Genomic DNA, 18,964 nt, shown 5'->3' on the forward strand with positions numbered 1-18,964 from the left:
CCGCATAGACGCCATCATGTCGAGCTGGGTGGCGTTGAATATTGAGCCTGACGAGGCAGTCGAAGAAGAGGTTGATGATACAAAGGAGATCCAGATTGAAGAAGCTTTGAAGCTCTATCAAAACGCCCTCAAGCTACACTCGCAGGGTCCACAATTTTATGCCCAAGCTGCGGAGGCCTACGAAGCTCTCCTCAATTCGGAGATCTTCAAACATCCCGAATCGATTTCCGACTATAAGAGATCTGCTCTACAGGACTCTGAGGGACATCTCGATGAGGACGTCGCAACAATCGGCGCAGCAGAGACGTTTGCAGATTTCAATGTCACGGATTCGACATCTAGCACTCTGTTACAGACGATTTATTTGTCCTATAAAAACCATGGGCAATTTACGCTTGATTCTGTGCAAGCTTTTTTGCAAGAGAACCCCAGTACTTCTGACAAAGCGCAGGAGATTCTATCCAAAGTGCACAAGAGTACGCGCGCCGCTTTGGCTTCCTTTGCCGAAGCTTTGGAACGCGATGACACCGATCTCAATCTTTGGAGACGAAGCGCGAGACTATCTAGCGCTCTGCACAGCTACAGACTGGCTCGATACTGCTTAGAAAGCGTTCTCGCAGACGACGAAAACCGCTTAGAAGTTCGGACAGATCAGCTAGGCTTGGACGAGACTTTCGCCGAAGGCCAGCTTCGGGAGACTCTGCAGGCGCTCGACGACAATGTATCCGTCTCTCAGGTTCCACTGAAGAAACCAAAGAAGGCCCTTCTCAAGTTCCTCGAACGTCAAAGGGATCCGTATCCTTATCTTCCGGCTCTCCCCAGTCATGTGAAAGATGAAGATTCTTCCAGAAATCCCCTAGCCCTTCATGCGTCCCGTTATCAAATGACACCTGCATCCCATACATGGGCTGCTGTCGGCGAATCCATCCTCCAAGCTCTCATTGACATGGAGGTCGATGCAACAAAATTTGGCCCTGGAACCTCAATCAGCTTCTCGGTGCCAGACCCCACCGCAGAGTTACAATCTTCGACCGCTGGAGAAGTCGCAGATCAGGATCAGTCTTGCCGTGTGGAGGACGACGAATCCGCTCATCACATGCCAAAACAGGATGTCGATATAGCAGAATACAATACTCAAAGCGCAGCAGCTAAGACGCCCAAAAAGTCTCAGGGGCCTGGTTCGATTTCCGAGCAGGCTGATGATCAATCCTCCATAGATCAACGAGCTGAGAAGCAGCTTATGGAATCTCTTGAGAATCAATCGGCGCGGCAACATAATGCTGCCACTTTGCAGGACGTCCCAAATATTGATGAAGTCGATCCTAACCCATCAAGTGCTGGTCGGAAGAGGTCGTCTGCGTCCGCTGCGAATGAGGACTACCAGGCTGAACCTGTAAGGACCAAGAGCAGAAGAACTCGCCTCCGAGAATCAAACGCAGAAACTTCGCTGCAGTCTGATGAGGTTTCTTTCGATCAGAACAAATATTTCGAGGATCGCTTGCAGACTTACGTTGAGGCCGACGAATGGATGTTTGGCACGGTCGGGCCTCTGCTGTCCAAAGTTGGAGTCGACAAGCTGGAGAGTGTTGATGAAATGCGGAGACAAGCTTCAGCCAACTGTTCGAAATCCGCCCTGGAATTATCGAGCAATCAGCCTACATCAGCGGTACATGTGCTCTATCGGGATCTGGACAGTATCGTCAAAAACTGGGACGAAGCAAAATCTCAAGCAATGCTGCAAAACGATACTTCATCGACCTTCCAGGATATGAAAGCCATGGACAAATCTGGCTTGGCCATTTTCCTGGAGCATTCGAGGAAGTCTGCTCGCAAGCCCGGACTCAAGCCCAGCTTTACTGACGACAAGGGTCTGAGCAAATTCTTGAAGGGTGTCAACGACGAATGGCTCCACCTTCATGAAGTAGTCTTCGCCTGGCTCAAACTCCTTCTGATGCCGGTGAATGGGAAGTCCTCCGTGCGGAAGAACTCGCGCGCCAAAAAATGGCCAATCATGGAGTCAGCTTATGTAGCGTTTCAGTGGCCGGACATGCTCAAAGAAAAAGTAGTCCAAATATTGATACGGGACGACGAGTACATCTACAGAAGAATGCTTGAACAGGCCGAGCAGACTGAACATCAAATACTCAGCCATACTCCCGCAGCGCCATTTAAGTATACCCGTGAACATTTCGCATACTTGGAGATGAGCCAGGCAATTTTCGAGATTCACCTCGACGTTTATGCCTCCATTAATAATCCCCACAGTGAGGTCGACCAGGACACAAGACTTCTGCAAGGGGATCGTCTGATGAGATGGAGCATGCTTGCAAGGACAGCTTTGAGTCACTATCTGGACAATGGCCCATCAAACAAGGATAGCCAAAACACCATTGTTCTTCGCCATATATGGGCGTCGACTTTTCATTCCAATATGGCGCCAGATGTTCATCGTGAGCACGTACTGCTATGTCTCCAAGAGTTGAAAGAAATTTTGAATCGCATGAGCATTCCGGAGATCCATCTTATGAACAATGCGATGATGCCTGAGTTGTCAGCGGATGCGATCGACCAGGAAATCTCAAAATTGAACTCCATGGACTTTTTTATGAAGATTTTCACCCCTGGTTCGGAGGATCCTGTCGAACTCATTGAAACAATTGAACCGATTATAGAGCCCTCATCTGTTGAAATTGTCGAAGAGAGCAAATCAAATGATCAGCCACTCTCACAGCCAATGGTACAGCTTAAGGAGATGCGCTCATTCTTGGATCGAGGGGATGCGTTGCTCAAACTGTTCTTGTGGCAAAGACTTCAGGATGCCTATCAGGCGATCGACTATCCCCCTAAAGTGGTCTCATGCTACCTACGCAGTGTCGAGACGATAATTCAGGAACTCCTTGGCAGTTCCTATCTCGAAGAAAGTAATGAACACCGAGAAATAACGCTGATTCGATGGCTCAAATCTCTTGACCGCATTCTAATCAAGCTGGTGACACTGGTGCTTCAGCAATCTGACAAAGCGTACGAGTGTCTTGATATGGAGCATCTGAGATCCTCCATGTCAGCCTTGACGATTTTGACAAATCTTCTGCACAGCTTTGCACTTTACGAAGACTCCGTCCGTGTCGGGCAAACACCATCGTCCACTGTGCGCGGTTCGTTATCTAAATCTTTGGGAAACTTCACGGAGAAGCTAAGGGAGATGGAGGTTCGCTGTTGGATCTTACAATACACGCTCCTCAAAGAAGCCATTACCCAGAATGGGGACCTCTTCGAATCTCCTCTCGAAGACCGTATCCTCTTCCTACGCTCTGTGCACAATGCGCTTGGCGTTCGTAAGATGTGTAAACGATCCAACAAGCAATTCCTCAAGTTGATGAAGGCTGAATTCTTCAACTTGGAGACGAAGGAAGACTACGAGTCTGAGATCTGCCAGATTCTTTGGGACCTTTACGGCATCAATTTGTCTCCCTCTGGGATCTTCTTGTTTGAGCATGAGTGTCCGCCGGAAAAGCTGGATCGCTCAACGGCTATCAAGATGATTGATTTTGTCATGAAATTGGCGAAACGGTTGAGTATCAAGGACTTGTCAAAGTCCGAGTTGAAATCCACAATTGAGAAGATACAGCAAGCCATTGGAACGACAAAATCGTCACCGCCTCTCACATACAACAAGCGTATCCTGTCGGCTTACCTGAAGTCACCGATCAATCCAACTGAACTCTTCCGCGCAGTTCGAGGTGTTGTGGATCTCCCGCTGATCCCAGTACCTACTGAGAGCGCGGTCATTGCCCAAAATGGGTGGTATTTCCTCTTGGGTCATGCAGCTCTGACTAAGTTCCGCTCTCAGAAGCGCCTGAATCCAGTGCCGACTACTGATCTTGATGAAGCCATCAGCTTCTTCAGACAGGATCTAGAACATGGTACTGGAAGATGGGAGACCTGGTACCGGCTTGCTCAGACCTATGACTCAAAGTTGGAGGAAGATATTACCTGGTCTGCGGACAAAATCAACAACAATCGAACTGAGCTGGTGACTTGGCAACGCAACGCCATTCACTGCTATGCAATGGCAGTTGCGACAGCAATCAGGAACGCCGAGCCGACTCCTGAAACCAGAGCGACTTTGTCTGAGCTCTATACCGATTTTGGTATTCGGCTCTACTCTTCTTCCCGCGAACCTCTTTCCATGGCCGCCTTCAGTCTTGCCGATTTTACCCGTCATTTCAGTAACGAAGAGAGCCAGCGAATGTATCAAGGGCAACCCTTCAAGGAGATGAGGTTGTACTCCGTTTGGAACTTGGCAAGCTACCTTCTCAAGCGTGCAACCATTGACAAACCCAAGAGTTGGATGTAAGTACCCATCAGCTATTCGTGGGCCAAGCCCAATCCTAACAGTGAAGCAGGAATCACTACATGTTGAGCAAATGTCTCTGGAAGATGTTCAGTTGTGATGATTCTGTGAGAGGCAATGCTGAGCGTATCAACATTGATGATCTTTTGGATTCGCTACTTGATGCCATCGACACACTTCCTCAACGCAAGGATTCGCGCTCGGATCCTATTTTTGAACCTCATTACAAACTGGTCTCGATCGTCCATAAGCTAGTCGACCGGGGCACATTAACGGTAGGGTGGCCTTTCTCATTTCTCGTGATTTAATCATACTGACCGCCTGTTCAGCCAGCTGAAGGAAGCCAAACTCTCATGGCCACCCCCTTAGCTCGAAAAGTCCAGCCTCCCGAAGACAAGGCCGGATGGAAACCATATATTCTAGAGGTCCTCCGGCGCTTGAAGCATGCGGATAAATCGAACTGGCATCATCGCATGGCTGTAAGGGCTGCACACGTTACATACGACGACACCAAGGACGCAGTCTCAGCAGCTGCTGCCAAAAATGAACTTACGCAGCAGATCTTCACGAAGACTATGACCATCCAGGTCTGGAGGCCTGAGTTCGAGCGTCCTGGAAGACATTTTGTCTATACTACACGATATGTATACTTCTTCGTTAATCTGCTTGATCAACTCAATGACCGAGCCAATCTGGATCAGCTATTGCGTCGCGTGAGAAAGAAGCAAGGTGACTTCATCAACCACGCCAAGCTATGGGAGGACGTTTGCCTTACCTATGCAAAGGTCATTCGAAGAGCGGGCAGCATCAACGAGGGACACGAGGAGAATGTATTCAAACCGATCGGATGGGAAGAATTCGTCGCCAACACAGCTCGCCTGGAGAATCTCCCCCAGCTTGCACCAGAAAGCTCAGTTCTACTGGAACTACTTCGCGACGCTATTGAACTGAAAAAGCTCAACAACAACCTCATGAAGGTCTCTTTGCTCGAAGACCTGATCGCCGACCTCTACTCCCGCCTCTACGAGATCAACCTGCCCCAAGTCCTCGAGCAAGCCAACGAGGAAAACAAAGAGAAAATGAAAGTCGATCACCTGCTCATGACCAGCGATGGAGCCGCAGACACCCCAACACCCGCGAACTCAGCCCCTCCCTCGGAAGCGCCCGCACCGCGAGGCCGCACCAAGGGCATCGCCCGAAGGGACATCCAAAAGCGAGCCGAAACAATCGTCAACCGCAAACTCATCCCGCGCGCCCCGACTGCAAAGGTAACGGTGCCTGCGGAGTCCGAGCCGCCTACTACATCTGAGCTTACCGCGCCTTCCGGAAATCAGCCCAGCAAGACCAGTTTCGAAATGGGCCAGCAGAGCGACATTCCCCAGAGCATACAAGATAGTGCCGACGATGAGAGTGAGCTTAGCGAGATTGATGACGAGAAGCTGTCGAAGCTCGCTTCGGAGCGCAAGCTGCTCTTCCCTAATCTACGGGGTCGTATTTCGCCGGATCCTGATTCAGAAATGTCCGTCCCCGCCAGCATTGATGGTGACGCGGCAGATGAGGTTGGGGATGGCGATGCTGACCTGGGCGAAGTCGAAGGGGAGGGCGAGACCACGGTAGAAGAAGGTGAAGGTGAAGAAGGAGAAGAGGGTGATGAAGCAGATCTTGAGCGTGATGAAAATGATGGCGACGAGGAAGGCCTAGAAGAAGGCGAAGGTAATGGGGAGGAGACAGAAGATGCGCAAGATATGGAAGATGGGGCTGAAGGTCTTGAGGTCACCGAGGGTGATCCGGCCAAGGAGAATGCTTCTGAACCTGAGCCAATGGAGACATGAGCAGTGTCTGCGCAGCAAGATCGCTTACCTGGCTCAACTGTTGTTGTATGCGAGTGACGTATTTGTTCTTATTGTATGATATGAAGGGTGTTTGGAGGCTTTGAACGAGTCATTGGGAAGTGGCGTGAGGGATTATTTATGAAGCCATGTACATTAGGCGAACATCAATAACTGATGATGGAGGTATCTCAACTATTCCAGCGATCAATCAACGCCCAGAACTCCTTCCCTACCAATAAACCCAAGGTATTCCGCACAAAAGACAAATCTGAACAGAGACCAGAAGTTCGAAACCTGGTTGAAACTAGATATCTTCCTCGGGGGCAAGATCCCACTTTCTGGTTGCCATCTTTCTGTGCTTCTTGCCGGGGGATGAGCTTCCGGAAGCGGCAGGAGAGAACATGCTGTCAGCTAATTTCAGCTGGTCCATACGACGAAGTGCGCTCTCGATGTCACTTTCACGACCAAGGTGATTGGAACTATGTGAAGACTCCAATACGTTCTTAGATTTCGGCTTCTTGGTGGGTGAGCGGCCCATGAGTTCACGTTCCAGGGCAGCAATCCTGCTTCGCAGCTGATCATTCTCCAGTTCCAATTCTTCTACTCGCTGATCGGTAGCTGAGCCGGGGTCCTCGTAAACTGAGCAATAGATGTTAGCTGAGTTTCAGACAAGTGATCGTGGGCGATGATCTTACTTTGGAATCCTCGAGACAGCAATTCAATCTTCTTATCAAGATGCTCGTCATTGCGACCAACCTGAGTGTATCAGCGACAATCAAATGCCAACCCAGTAATTGAATCCTCACCTGTTCGTCAAACGCAGTCTGCCACCTCTTCCTCTCCTCTTCCATTCGCTCGTCCATCTCGGCCCAGCATTCCTCTCGCACCTCCTGTTCGATGAACAGGCACTTCTCCTCACTTGATTTGAGTCTCATCTCCAGGTCGGCTCTCATGATCTCCTCTTCTGCGAGTCGCACGGCCAAGGTCTCATTTTCAGTGGCTAGTCGTGCAATCTCGGCAGCTGCCTTTTCAAGCTCTTCACTTGAGGCTAAATTGGGCGAGTTGCGTCCACTGGCAGCTCCTTTGCAGGAGCCCAGGGTGCTCGACAGAATAGACTCGGTAACAGATGGCACTCGGGGAACGGTTACTTCGCGAGCCAAGGCGGAATAACGTAGGATCTGCGATGTCGCATTATAATCACCCAATGGATCTGCAGTGACGATCATAATCGCTTTCTGCGGGTGGCGGTTGAAACCAGGCATCTGATTTGAGGAGGGAAAGGAGTTCGAAAACAGCAACTCCGTCAGCTTGCACTGCCTGAAAGGTACCAGAGCAGTCTATCCCAAGTCAGCGAGGAAAGAGACATTATCGGCATCACGAGTCCTACCTTCCCTTCTTGGATTTCACTTTGCATCTGTAAACATTGGCCCAGATACATGAGACTTTCATTAATTTTACCGGCTTCCGCCAGGGTAGATCCCGCGGTCTTTGCAGCTCTCGCCCGCTCGGAACCTACACTCTCCTTGTTACAAATGAAGTGACAAGCTGTTGCTCAGTGACTTACCAGCCAGATCTGCGACGGTGAGCGTGTTTCCAATCCATGTCTCTTCTCCTGTCCTCTTATTTCTCATCCTCCTCTTAACTTCAAGGCAGAAGAATCCGTGGCTCCGGGAACTAACACTGTTAGCACTAGTCCCTGTAACTCTGCGCTCGGTCAGGCCGACTTCGAGGACTGCCAAAGCCTCTTCGTACGTGCTACAGGCAATCTTGCGAAGTCCGGCAACAACCTTTCTGTCAGGCGATCCTTCGGTCGACTTGTACAGAAGGGGTCTCCGACGGTCTTTTTGGGCGTTTGCTCCTTGGCGCGACATTGCACTTCCTTGACCGGGTACGATAGCGGGCGAAAGTAAATCAAAAATACGGTCGTTGTACACCTCGTACATCGAAACTAGGACGATGTATTCGGAATTGTGATTTAGTTCGACGGTCAAGTGGCTAACATCCGGCAAACGAGGCAAAACGCTGGGCCTTTGAGGCATATGGCGCCGAGGGAAGATTAGGGCAGGAGTCGGTTCCTGAATATGAGAAGATTGTTTAGCATAATCGAATTGGGCCCTATCTGTGGAGGTGAATGAAGGTGATTTGGGGAAACCGAGGATGATCCGGCCGATTCTCTCCTTGAAGAGATCCGTTGGACCAGCACGGCAAGTGCGGCGCGGACTAGGGGGGACTCCTTTGAGGGGGGAATGAGGGGTTGAGGGACCGCTAGAGGATTTGGGTACGCGTCTGGGAGTCGATGGACGCAATGCTGGAGTTCCTCGCAATGGGCTCCAAGGAATGGGGTTCCGTACCGTCATGGGTGTTTGGGCCCTAGAGGAGCTCATGGGGGTTTGTGCTCGAGAGTTTCTTCCACGATCGCCACCCCAATCGCCATATACCGCTTCGAGGAATGTCTGCGCTGTGAACAACTGAGCTTCCGAGGCATCTGACGCGGCTACTGAGGACAGGAGGACTGGGCTAATGGAGTTGTCGGGTGGTTTAATTGTTGAATCCAGGGACCGGAAAATAACGTCGAGGCTCATTTGGGTAAGACCTCTCTGTGTCTTTGAGCCGAGAATTGTGTGACTCTGTCCACCAAAGCCATTAGCATCTTTCTTTCACACAATCACATACCGGTCTTTTATCGTCCGCACCTTTCCACTCCCTGTAACGCCTAGTGTGGCAACTAGCCCATCTCTGCCTTCGAGCAGTACACCTCTGACCAACGATTCCAGCCCAGTATCCTCAAAGACAGTCAGTTGGGAAGCTGACTCCTCGAAAACTTTGGTGAAACCGAATTTCTCGACCGCACGCTTCCTGGCATCATTTGGTGGCTGTAGTATAATGTGTGTTGGAATGAAAGCCGGGGGCGCTCCGTCGCTCTCAGCATTGTTGGTCTTCTCCTCCGGAGCCTCAATCACCAGACAACGTTCAGCATGAGCATCCTGGTGCTGCGAAATGGGAGGGCGAAGTCGCAGATAGACCTGGAAAAGGGAGGCTTGTGAAGGCTTTGTCGTCGAACTCATGATGGCGATACCCTGTAGGTGCTGGTAGGACGCCGTTAAGTGAGATGAGGTCGAGAACAAAAGCAAAAGTGACGACTTGATAACAGCTCTGGATGGTTTCCACATTTAGAAGGCACGACACAGTTCTTTCCTGATCGGGTTAGTTCATGGTTGTCCAGACAACATGTCCTAAAAAGGAAGTCACCCGCAGATGCCATCTTCTTCAGGCTGCCTGAAGATGGCATCCATCTGTTTCTGTCCTGTCCCAGCACTCCGTACCTTCCAACGTTTTCCACCATCCATCAATTCGTCCGTCCAATTAAGAGCATGAAAGTCTGTCGGGCTGCCTACTGCATGCTCCCAAACCTCGCGATGCCTTTGATCCATCAGCCAAGGCTACCTACCGTTGGTTCGAGGCTTGGCTTTACTCACATGCCTCAGCTTGGCTCGTACTCGCCTAACTTCGAATCAGCATCGAGCTTCGTTGGATCAAGTACCAGCCTGAGCAAATGGATACTATCATCCCAACTTGACCGACTTCGTATTCTACATTAAGGTCATCATACTTGGCAGGTAGTGACTAGTACTCCTGGCATGCAGAGTATGCTTCATAAACGAAAGGCTATAAGCCACAAATCAGATATTGGGCATGGCTGCGCCTTGCTCCAGCCGAACCAGAAATGTCAGTTGCATGTAAATGCTGCAGTTTATTTGCCTTTACCGGACAAGCTGCTACACCTATTTAGGCAACTCGTTTTCGCCAAAGTGCCGTGGGTTGCGACAATGAATGCGAGATCATGAGGGCTTTGCATATATAAGGGTTCTATGGTCCATATCTTCCATATTTTAGACGCAGTCAACTTCGTGACAATCCAAAGGCTGCGAGTCAAGTCATCAAATTTCTCTTACTTCTCCCCTTCTAGCATTTCTTGTCAGAAGCGAGTGCCTCTCCATAGACAAGCACCATCATGCTCGAAGCGAGATCACCATACCGTAAGTCCAGTTCGGCCACTCCTCAGTATGGCCACCACAATCTCTAACATCATGTAGAAGAAGGAAGCTACTGGTACTATGCACCAAATAGGGGTGCTCCTATTGCCTTCGCATTGCTTTTTACTGCGTCCGGTCTCACACACATCTATCAATGTTTGTATGACATAGCTGCCTCCAAGATGACGTGACAAGCACTGATTCCTGGGCCACAGCAAATACAAGTCGTGGAAGGTGACAGGCTTGTTGCCATGGTCCGCTATACTCTTTACAGCAGGGTTCATTATGCGGGTCATTGGCGCTTATGGTCAATGGGACAATCTAGGCATATTCATTGCGAGTAATGTTCTCTTGCTGGCCGGACCGTAAGCTATCTTTTCGACTTACATTGTTCTCGCTCGCGACGCCTGACTCATGTTATAGCCCTGTCTACGAAGGAGCCAACTTCTTCACTCTGGGTCGCATTCTTTACTATATCCCCTACCATTCGCCAATTCATCCTGGCCGAGTATTCACAACCTTTGTTGCCATGGGTGTTGTGATTGAGTCGATTACAGCGAATGGGGCTGTTCTGGTGGCCAATACAGACAATACTATCAGCAAGCAGAATACTGGCAAAGCGCTACTTAAGGCTGCACTGATTTTGCAGATTGCCTTGATGGTGGGATTTGTCGCCCTTGCAAGCAAATTCTACCTCAATTGTCGCCGTGCAGGTGTCTTAAACAGCAAGGTCAAACGTGCCTTGTATGTTCTATATTGCAGCTGTACACTTATCACGGTGCGAACTATATACAGAACAGTCGAGTACTTCACAGCTGCGAGTCTCAACATTCATAACGTCTCAGATTTGAGTCCCATTCTGAAAGACGAATGGTTCTTCTGGGTTTTCGAGGCAGCCGTCATGTTCACGAACACCACATTACTCAATGTCTTCCATCCCATGCGATGGCTCCCACGCTCGAACAAGATCTACCTTGCAAAGGATGGTGTCACAGAGATTGAAGGCCCGGGTTTCGAAGACGGTCGACCCTTCCTACTGACCCTCCTTGATCCTTTTGACTTGGTCGGCCTCATCACAAACAAAGGAAGGAAGGAGAGATACTGGGAAGTTCTCGATGCGAACCAGAAAGCAGGCACTAGCAAGCCATCGTCCCCTGCTCAAGTTTGAGCCTTTCGCTCTCTCTTCTCTTTACCTGTTTCACACAATCTTCCTCGTCTCTCTTTTTGTAATATCTTTTTGTGTAATGTGTTGCACTTTCGTTCTATGTATTCTCTCATGTGTCAGGTCACCTGTTTATATAGACTATTTTTCGCTAGAATATATAGGTCGCATTCTTTCACAGTTTGTTCCAAGCATCCTACAACTCGCAAGTTGGAAGTATCGAAACACAATTTTTAATTTAGCTAGAACAGAAGATACCGACCCATTTGTTTCAACTGACGCTGATGGAAAATCGATTGATGGTGAGGTTTTAACCAACCTGAGAAGTGGCTGTAGGCCTGTTTATCGATAACAAGTAGTTGTTCGATCTCCCGCAAAGCCAAGGTAGTAGCTTCGAACCACATGGCCTTTAGCTCAGACAATCATTTACGGGTTGTTCGCTTTTCCCTTTGCAATACCAGTTGAGCAACTGTCAACGATCGATGTCAGTAACCTATTGTGCTTGACGATAGTCTCTGAGCTTTCACGATCATTTTAATTTCTCACTGACATCCCGCGGCATTTAACACTGAGCTACCTAGTTTTGACCGCAGCATCTCCGAAGCCTCCTTCGCCGCTCATCCTTCCCTCAGGTCATAGACAACCGTCACTATGTTGTCGTTTTTATCGTCAAATCTGTCTAGCACGCGTCAATCTCTGGCGCAAGTCCTCAATTTCGCGCTGGTTCTGTCCACAGCGTTTATGATGTGGAAAGGCCTCTCCGTGTTCACGTCAGTACCAGTCTCGGAAGGACAGCTTTCAATAGACTAACCTTCAGTTCAAACATCTACAGAGCGAGCTCGTCACCCATTGTCGTCGTGCTCTCCGGGTCCATGGAGCCAGCCTTCCAGAGAGGCGACCTGTTATTCTTGTGGAATCGCAGCCCGCGGGCAGAACTAGGTGAAATCGTGGTCTACAACGTCCGGGGCAAGGATATCCCGATCGTGCATCGCGTCGTTAGAACATTCCCTGAAATCGAAGGCAAAGCGAAGAAGGTCAAGGAGATTACGGGGTGCGTTTTGGTGATCCACTCCGATCTGCAGCGAGCAAGTACTGACGACGGCGAATCTGTCATAGGACCTCCTCCGTTCCTCCCAACATGCTTCTCACCAAGGGAGACAACAACATTGCCGATGATACCGAGCTGTATGCGAAAAACCAGGACTTTCTACACCGCGAGGAGGATATTGTTGGCAGCGTGCGGGGATATATGCCCATGGTGGGATATGTGACTATTATGCTCAGTGAGCATCCGTGGCTCAAGACGGTCTTGCTTGGTATTATGGGTTTGATGGTCATACTGCAACGGGAACAATAGTTTATGTTGAGAGGTCTATTCAATCAATTGGCATCTACATTACCAAGGTGGTTCTCGGCTGAACTACGGCTCCAGCTGGACTCCTGCGTTGATATCTCCCATCTGAAAGTATGGGACTAGCGACTACAAGCTGCTGCCATTGTAACGGCTTTAGTGCCGGGATTTCTGTGATGAGTGGGCAGGGGTTGGCAACCCGGGATTGGAAGCAAGCGATATGAGACTAGATCATCTACTTCGGAATGCATCCGTAGCCCGCAACGTAAATTGCTGTAGGTTTTCGCCTTGTCAAGCGATTCGCTCAGGCATGGCTCCTCAAATAAAGGATAATTAGAAGAAATATACTGGCGAAGTTACAAACGATCCACCGCCTACTATCCGGAACTGACGTGATGAACGCAGATGCTGTGCTCCACCCCGCTTACCCGTCACGGCCCCGCCTTGCGAGCTTAGTCGGAGCTCAGGAGCTCTTACACATATCACGAGCAGCTTCTGCCTGGGTACTCATCTTTGCTATCTACAAATAGGGACGGGATCCTCACGCCAGCTTTAGTCTTCTACCGTGTCTCCATTATACCCGAGAACATTCCGCCGGCTTCATCCACTCCAGCGTGCCCCAGTCTCGGTGAAGAGTCGCGAACATGGGTAGCCAGAAGCGGATAGCTAAGGTAGGTCACTGTTGATTAGGTCACCCCCGAATTTTCGCATGGTTCTACTGGCCTGCTGACGGGACTAACGCGCTGCAGGAGCTTGCCGAGCTTACGGAGTCTCCTCCCGCCGGCATCACCGTAGAGCTGGTGGATGAGTCGAACCTGTATGAATGGAAAGTCTACATGGAGGGACCAGAAGGCTCACCGTACCATGTAAGCTGCTACGCGTCCTAATCTCTCACCCAATCCCAGCTATGAATATCGCGCATTGTCAAGATGCAGCGCTAATCGTCGTCGACAAAACCACAGAAAGGAAAATTCCAAGTCAAGCTCGTCCTTCCCACCGAGTATCCCTTCAAACCGCCGACAGTGTCGTTCGCGACGAAGATCTACCATCCGAATGTCACCAATGACGACAAGGGGAGTATGTGTCTAGGCATGCTGCGGCCCGACGAATGGAAACCCAGCTCGCGGATCTCGGCTGTGCTGGAGTTCGCGCGGCAGTTGCTCAAAGAGCCCATGCCGGACGATGCGGTTGAAGGGCGGATCGCGGAGCAGTACAAGAACGACCCCAAGCGGTACGAGGAGATTGCCCGGGAGTGGACGAGGAAGTATGCGTCGGAATAAAGGCGTGATCCGACGAAGCGATGGCTGGTACGCAGCCGTTGCGCGAGAATCAGGGACGTGGAAGAACCTCAGCGTCCTATTGCATGTCTTGGAAGGTGAAATCTGAGAGACTCGGTGTCCTGTCGTCTGCGTGCCTCGAACCCTGGTATCTCGACTGCGGTTGTCTTCTTACTGGAATTGTACGGTCGGGCTCGAGGGACCCTTGTCACCTTTCGCTTCTCACCTCTCTACCATCTTTCTCGGTCTGGGAGACCACCCGAGCGGACTTACAATATCCCTGCGTCGAATGCCGGCGCTCTTATGATTCGCACAAGCGTGTGAAGAGTGCAATTCATATTTTTTAGATACTCCAGCATTAGAGAATGCAGAATGCAGAAGGCAGTCAAAGATGACCAGGCAGAAAGAAGCGCCTAATTTCTACGCATGTACCTTAGTGTCTGCGTAGCGTAACGCCCAAAGTCAGGACCAATTCCTAACCAACGTATTATCGCCGACAAGCAGATGGTACATTGCCTCCAGCTGTTGTCATTGCTGACTTGAATGCATGACTCAGTTGGCGGTTGCATGAGTGAGTATTGCCATTGTTTCGATTGCTCTACACAGAGAACAAGTGGTTTCAAGGGGGCATAGAAGGGCTTGTGCCTCTAGCTTGGTCTCCAGTTTCAACCCCTCTGGTCAATACTCTGTACCTCTCTAATGATGAATTGATAGTGTGCTACAGCCTACAGGAGAGGATCAACTGGAGCTGGTCAACGGGAGCAGCCGTAGCCCGACGTAGGGATACGTCACATTTCGGCGCTGGAAAGCCTGGAATTGGTCATTCAAGGCGAGCGGATCAATTTCCACGGAGTATGTACTATATCTATATTCGATGTGAGATGATCAATAATAATAATGACTCCTTCCCTCGGACTTTACTGTAGCAGTAGAACATTGGAAAAATCCCTTTGGTGGAGAACGCCCATTCTAGCGGAAGATGAAACGCGAGAAAACGAATCCAGGGTCTAGACTAGACTAGACTAGGTTTTGCCACGGCCCGCGGGTTTAATCAAATAAAACAAGATACCGGAGGAGGCTAGATAATTAACGGGCGTAACGCGCAGTTCATCACATCCGTTTACCCACGGTCTGGGCTTGGTACATGTCGGAACTCAGTTAGTTAGAGTACTTGGTAAAGATGTAGAATGTAGATAGGATGTGGATGGGATGACGATAGGGCAGGTACTTTTGAAGCTCTCTATGGCATCCATGGATGTGACTCCTCCAATCCATTATTATTGCTCCAGAGTTCAGACGGAACGGAACGAAGGGAACGAAGGTCGAACCCATGGATACTTTGCATCTGCAGCTATAGTGTCCTGTTCCTGTAGCGCAAGAGGTGGATGTCTGTCATTGTCACCTGCATATGAGCTACTACTGAATGCAGGATCTGTCATACTGCTGAACGACAGGGGTGAGGGGTAAATTATCGAATATGAATGGGTTTATCGATATAACAGAGAGAACCCCTGCAGACCTAGATAGCATACGTGTGTCTATCTATCTTCTCTGGATGATGGATACTAGATTAAATGGAAAGTAGATAAAGTGCTCTGTATCCTTAGACTGCTCTTCCTAGTACCAAGACAAGGACGGAGTCTCTGCCCGACCGAATACCACTTGTTGATATCATCCGATCGTCATTTCTTGTTAATTCGAAACAGCCCAGAAGACTTCCAGTTCATTACTCGGAAACGAAGACTCAAATCTAAACGACCCCAAAAACAGGCTTCCTTTCTTTTTCCTCCAAATACTTCCAGCGTTTGGCGGAGTAAGAGGAAAACAATTGAATTGATACAGCGCTAGACCCAAACAAGGCAGTTTGGCCTCATTTTTCCCCTTTTCTGCATCATCTCATTCTCAGCAATCATAACATAACACTACTACTAGTACCTAGTGCTACTACTGGTCGACTACCCGCCTTACAAAGTACGTACTATGAGTGGTACCTTAGACTAAGTGTCACTAAGAAAAGCACCGGATCTCGTTTCTTTCATCTCAACTCGCCTCTTTCGTCCTTTTTTCCTCTTTCTTCTCGACCCATTCTCTCTCCCCAGTCTGGGCTCTTTTCTTCATCCTGTTCTCTCCTGGAGATTGAGTCTCCAATTGAACCTCTGGTAGGATCCTGTGGCTTTTTCTTGTCCGATGGACTGATATCATCTGGCGTGGGTGCTGGGGCCTCTTCGTTCCTCTTGTCTCTTCTTCCAATATTTTGACACTCATTTGCTTGTCCCGTCCCGCCATTAACGGTAGCTCGGGCTTTACGACCTCTCAACGGAATACCACCCACCATCTATCTATCTGTTATCCTTGCGCTGCCTCTTCAAAACACTCGTTATCTTCTGTTACGACTCTCGTTTGGCCTCCTCTCCAACGATCCTCATATTCGTGTAACTCTCCGACCGTGGTATTGCACCTCCATTCGTCATCCATTACCGCAGTTATCGACAAATGTCCAACGGGAACTGGGTTCTCTCTCGTGGCCATGGTCACAGAAAATGGAGAGTTTCAGTGGTCCTCTCGGCAAGGCGAACGTGAGACCGCCAGGAGTCGCAGAGTTCCGCCTCATCTACGCCTCGATCCCCTAAGAATCCATCCTCCCGATCCTCGACCTTCTACTGCCGGCGGCGCACCTCGGTCTCTCTCCCCTCTCTTACCTCCGGTTCCGCATCCTCCCCGAAAATCACCTGCGTATCCTCGTCCTGATGACCCCTTTCACCGTCCGGCCTCTCCTCAAGTTGGAGGGACCGTGGAATACGCCCTGAGAAGACCAACGTACCGCACTCCCACCTTCCCTCGTTCGCCCTCCCCGAATCTCCCTCTGCCATCAGATGACTTTCAGCGTCCGTCTTACCGAAGGGGTCCTCCTCCTGGCCGACCCGGACTGCGAATCTCCATGTCGACGTCGAGGATGCATAGCAAGCGCCCGAGGGGACAGCAGCCTCACGAACGCTATCCAAATGACTCTCCGTCCCGAGGACTTGCGTTGCCTCGGTATACGCCCAATGGATCTTCTGACGTCTATGGAGACGAAGCGCTCCGTTCCAGCGTCAATTCGGCAATGACGTCGCGATCAAGCATTGAGCAAGCCAGTGGAACTGAACGCAGCAGTGTCTTGACGAAGAGCAGCTCCATAACTGACCTGTCGCCGGACACTCCGGATGGTCCGGACGAAAAGGACGGCGGGATGAGCGTCGAAGACGCGATTTCCATGTACTTGGATGGGTTCAGCGATGTGACGGAAGAGCCAGCCTCACCGAACTTTAATGACGACAGCAAAATGAGGCCAATCAGCCCACGCCCACCGACGGAATTGACGTACGATGATGGACATAGCTCCGACGAGCACTCTCCTGACCTCCTTCCTTCGGATGACCTGCCGCCGGTCCCATCTCTTCCCGGCTTGACTTCCGCGGACCGGAACCTCCAAGATGAGCAGCTTTTGAAAGAAACCAATGACGAAGAACCCGCAGTTGAGCTCTCGAATGAGAAAGAGACCCAGGAAGCCCCGGTCGTCAATCGTTCGGAGACAAAAGTACTGCTTTCCGGCGTTGTACCTCCTCCCCTTCTGCTGGGAACAAACCATCGGGATCGCTATGGATTCCGCAAGAAGACGCACTATGTGACCCTTGAACAGTACGAAGCTTGGAATGGTCCATATTCAGAGTTTGTGGCGAACCGGAGACTGAAATGGGCAGAATTGCTCAAGGAGAACGGGCTGCCGACGTCCGAACCCACGGTGTTCCCTGCCAGAACGTCCAAGGTGAAGCGGTTCGTCCGCAAAGGGATTCCATCTGAGTTTCGCGGGGCCGCCTGGTTCTGGTATGCTGGGGGGTTTGATCTCCTCAACCGGAACCCGGGACTCTATGACCGGCTCGTCAAGGAAGCCATGGATTCTCCCAACAACGATGACAAGGAGCACATCGAGCGCGACCTGCATCGGACATTTCCTGATAACCTTCACTTCAAACCCGAATTTGTCGACGAAGCTATGAACTCAGGTACTAGCTCTGGTAGCAGCAACCCGAAGTACAGCTCGGTCACCGTGGAGACTCAGATGATCCAGTCACTCCGTCGCGTTCTCTATGCATTTTCTCTCCACAATCCCAAAGTGGGCTACACGCAATCGCTCAACTTTATCACCGGTATGCTCCTGCTTTTTCTTCCGGAAGAAAAAGCGTTCTGGATGCTGCACGTTGTGACGTCCGTCTATCTGCCGGGTACCCATGAGATTAGCCTCGAAGGTGCCAACATCGACCTCTGGATCCTCATGGTCTTGCTGAAGGAATCTTTACCCCATATTTACAACAAGATCGCTGGTAACACTGGCCGGTCGAAGACTCCGGCCCTGACGGTGGATTCTCGGCTTCCGGATATCACCCTGGGCCTGACCAACTGGCTTATGTCGTTGTTCATTGGCAGCTTGCCTCTGGAGACGACGTTGCGTGTTTGGGATGTGTTCTTTTTTGAGGGTTCCAAGACGTTCTTCCGTGTGTCCCTAGCTATATTCAAGGCCTGCGAGAAGGATATTCTTGCCGTATCCGATCCCATGGAAGTCTTCCAGGTAGTGCAGACCGTGCCGAAGAAACTGCTCGACGCCAACGCATTGCTGGAGGATTGTTTTGTACGACGACACCGTGTCGGACAAGGTCGCATAGAGGAGTTGAGAGCCTCCCGACGCGCGGCTGTCCGACAGGAGAAGTTGAGGCGTTCGCTGGCCATGAGTAAGGGTCAGCTCCAGGCTGCCACGGATGAGTGGCCGACCACAAGGTCGCGGACCCCTGTTCCTGGGTTTGAACGCAAAGTCGCCGATTCATGGCGTCATATGAGGCAACATGCCTTTAGATGATTGAAGCAGTGCGGTTGACAGACTGCAAGGCCAACCTCGGCAAATCCACGAGTTCGACTAAGG

The 18,964-nt window shown here is 50.4% G+C and overlaps 4 protein-coding genes across 4 annotated transcripts; 3 read left to right on the forward strand and 1 right to left on the reverse strand.

Moving 5' to 3' along the window:
* Nucleotides 1–16: 16 nt before the first annotated feature.
* hir3 (putative transcriptional corepressor of histone genes (Hir3)) lies at nucleotides 17–6,186 on the forward strand (the record flags this gene model as incomplete). The annotated part of the gene is made up of 3 exons (XM_026761980.1): nucleotides 17–4,353; nucleotides 4,407–4,629; nucleotides 4,684–6,186. 3 exons carry the CDS (start codon nucleotides 17–19, stop codon nucleotides 6,184–6,186), a joined length of 6,063 nt encoding a protein of 2,020 aa, XP_026616987.1.
* Nucleotides 6,187–6,490: 304 nt separating this feature from the next.
* CDV56_108521 (kinesin family protein) lies at nucleotides 6,491–9,356 on the reverse strand (the record flags this gene model as incomplete). Its single annotated transcript, XM_026762140.1, has 6 exons — nucleotides 6,491–6,825; nucleotides 6,882–6,942; nucleotides 6,993–7,523; nucleotides 7,574–7,698; nucleotides 7,751–8,811; nucleotides 8,860–9,356. 6 exons carry the CDS (start codon nucleotides 9,354–9,356, stop codon nucleotides 6,491–6,493), a joined length of 2,610 nt encoding a protein of 869 aa, XP_026616988.1.
* Nucleotides 9,357–12,033: 2,677 nt separating this feature from the next.
* On the forward strand, nucleotides 12,034–12,739 carry sec11 (signal peptidase complex catalytic subunit SEC11; the record flags this gene model as incomplete). Its single annotated transcript, XM_026762274.1, has 3 exons — nucleotides 12,034–12,152; nucleotides 12,215–12,433; nucleotides 12,499–12,739. 3 exons carry the CDS (start codon nucleotides 12,034–12,036, stop codon nucleotides 12,737–12,739), a joined length of 579 nt encoding a protein of 192 aa, XP_026616989.1.
* Nucleotides 12,740–16,537: 3,798 nt separating this feature from the next.
* On the forward strand, nucleotides 16,538–18,901 carry CDV56_108761 (putative GTPase activating protein (Gyp3); the record flags this gene model as incomplete). Its single annotated transcript, XM_026762380.1, has 1 exon — nucleotides 16,538–18,901. One exon carries the CDS (start codon nucleotides 16,538–16,540, stop codon nucleotides 18,899–18,901), a length of 2,364 nt encoding a protein of 787 aa, XP_026616990.1.
* Nucleotides 18,902–18,964: the final 63 nt, after the last annotated feature.

Source organism: Aspergillus thermomutatus, assembly GCF_002237265.1.
Source record: "Aspergillus thermomutatus strain HMR AF 39 chromosome Unknown NODE_31, whole genome shotgun sequence".
NCBI lineage: Eukaryota > Fungi > Ascomycota > Eurotiomycetes > Eurotiales > Aspergillaceae > Aspergillus > Aspergillus thermomutatus.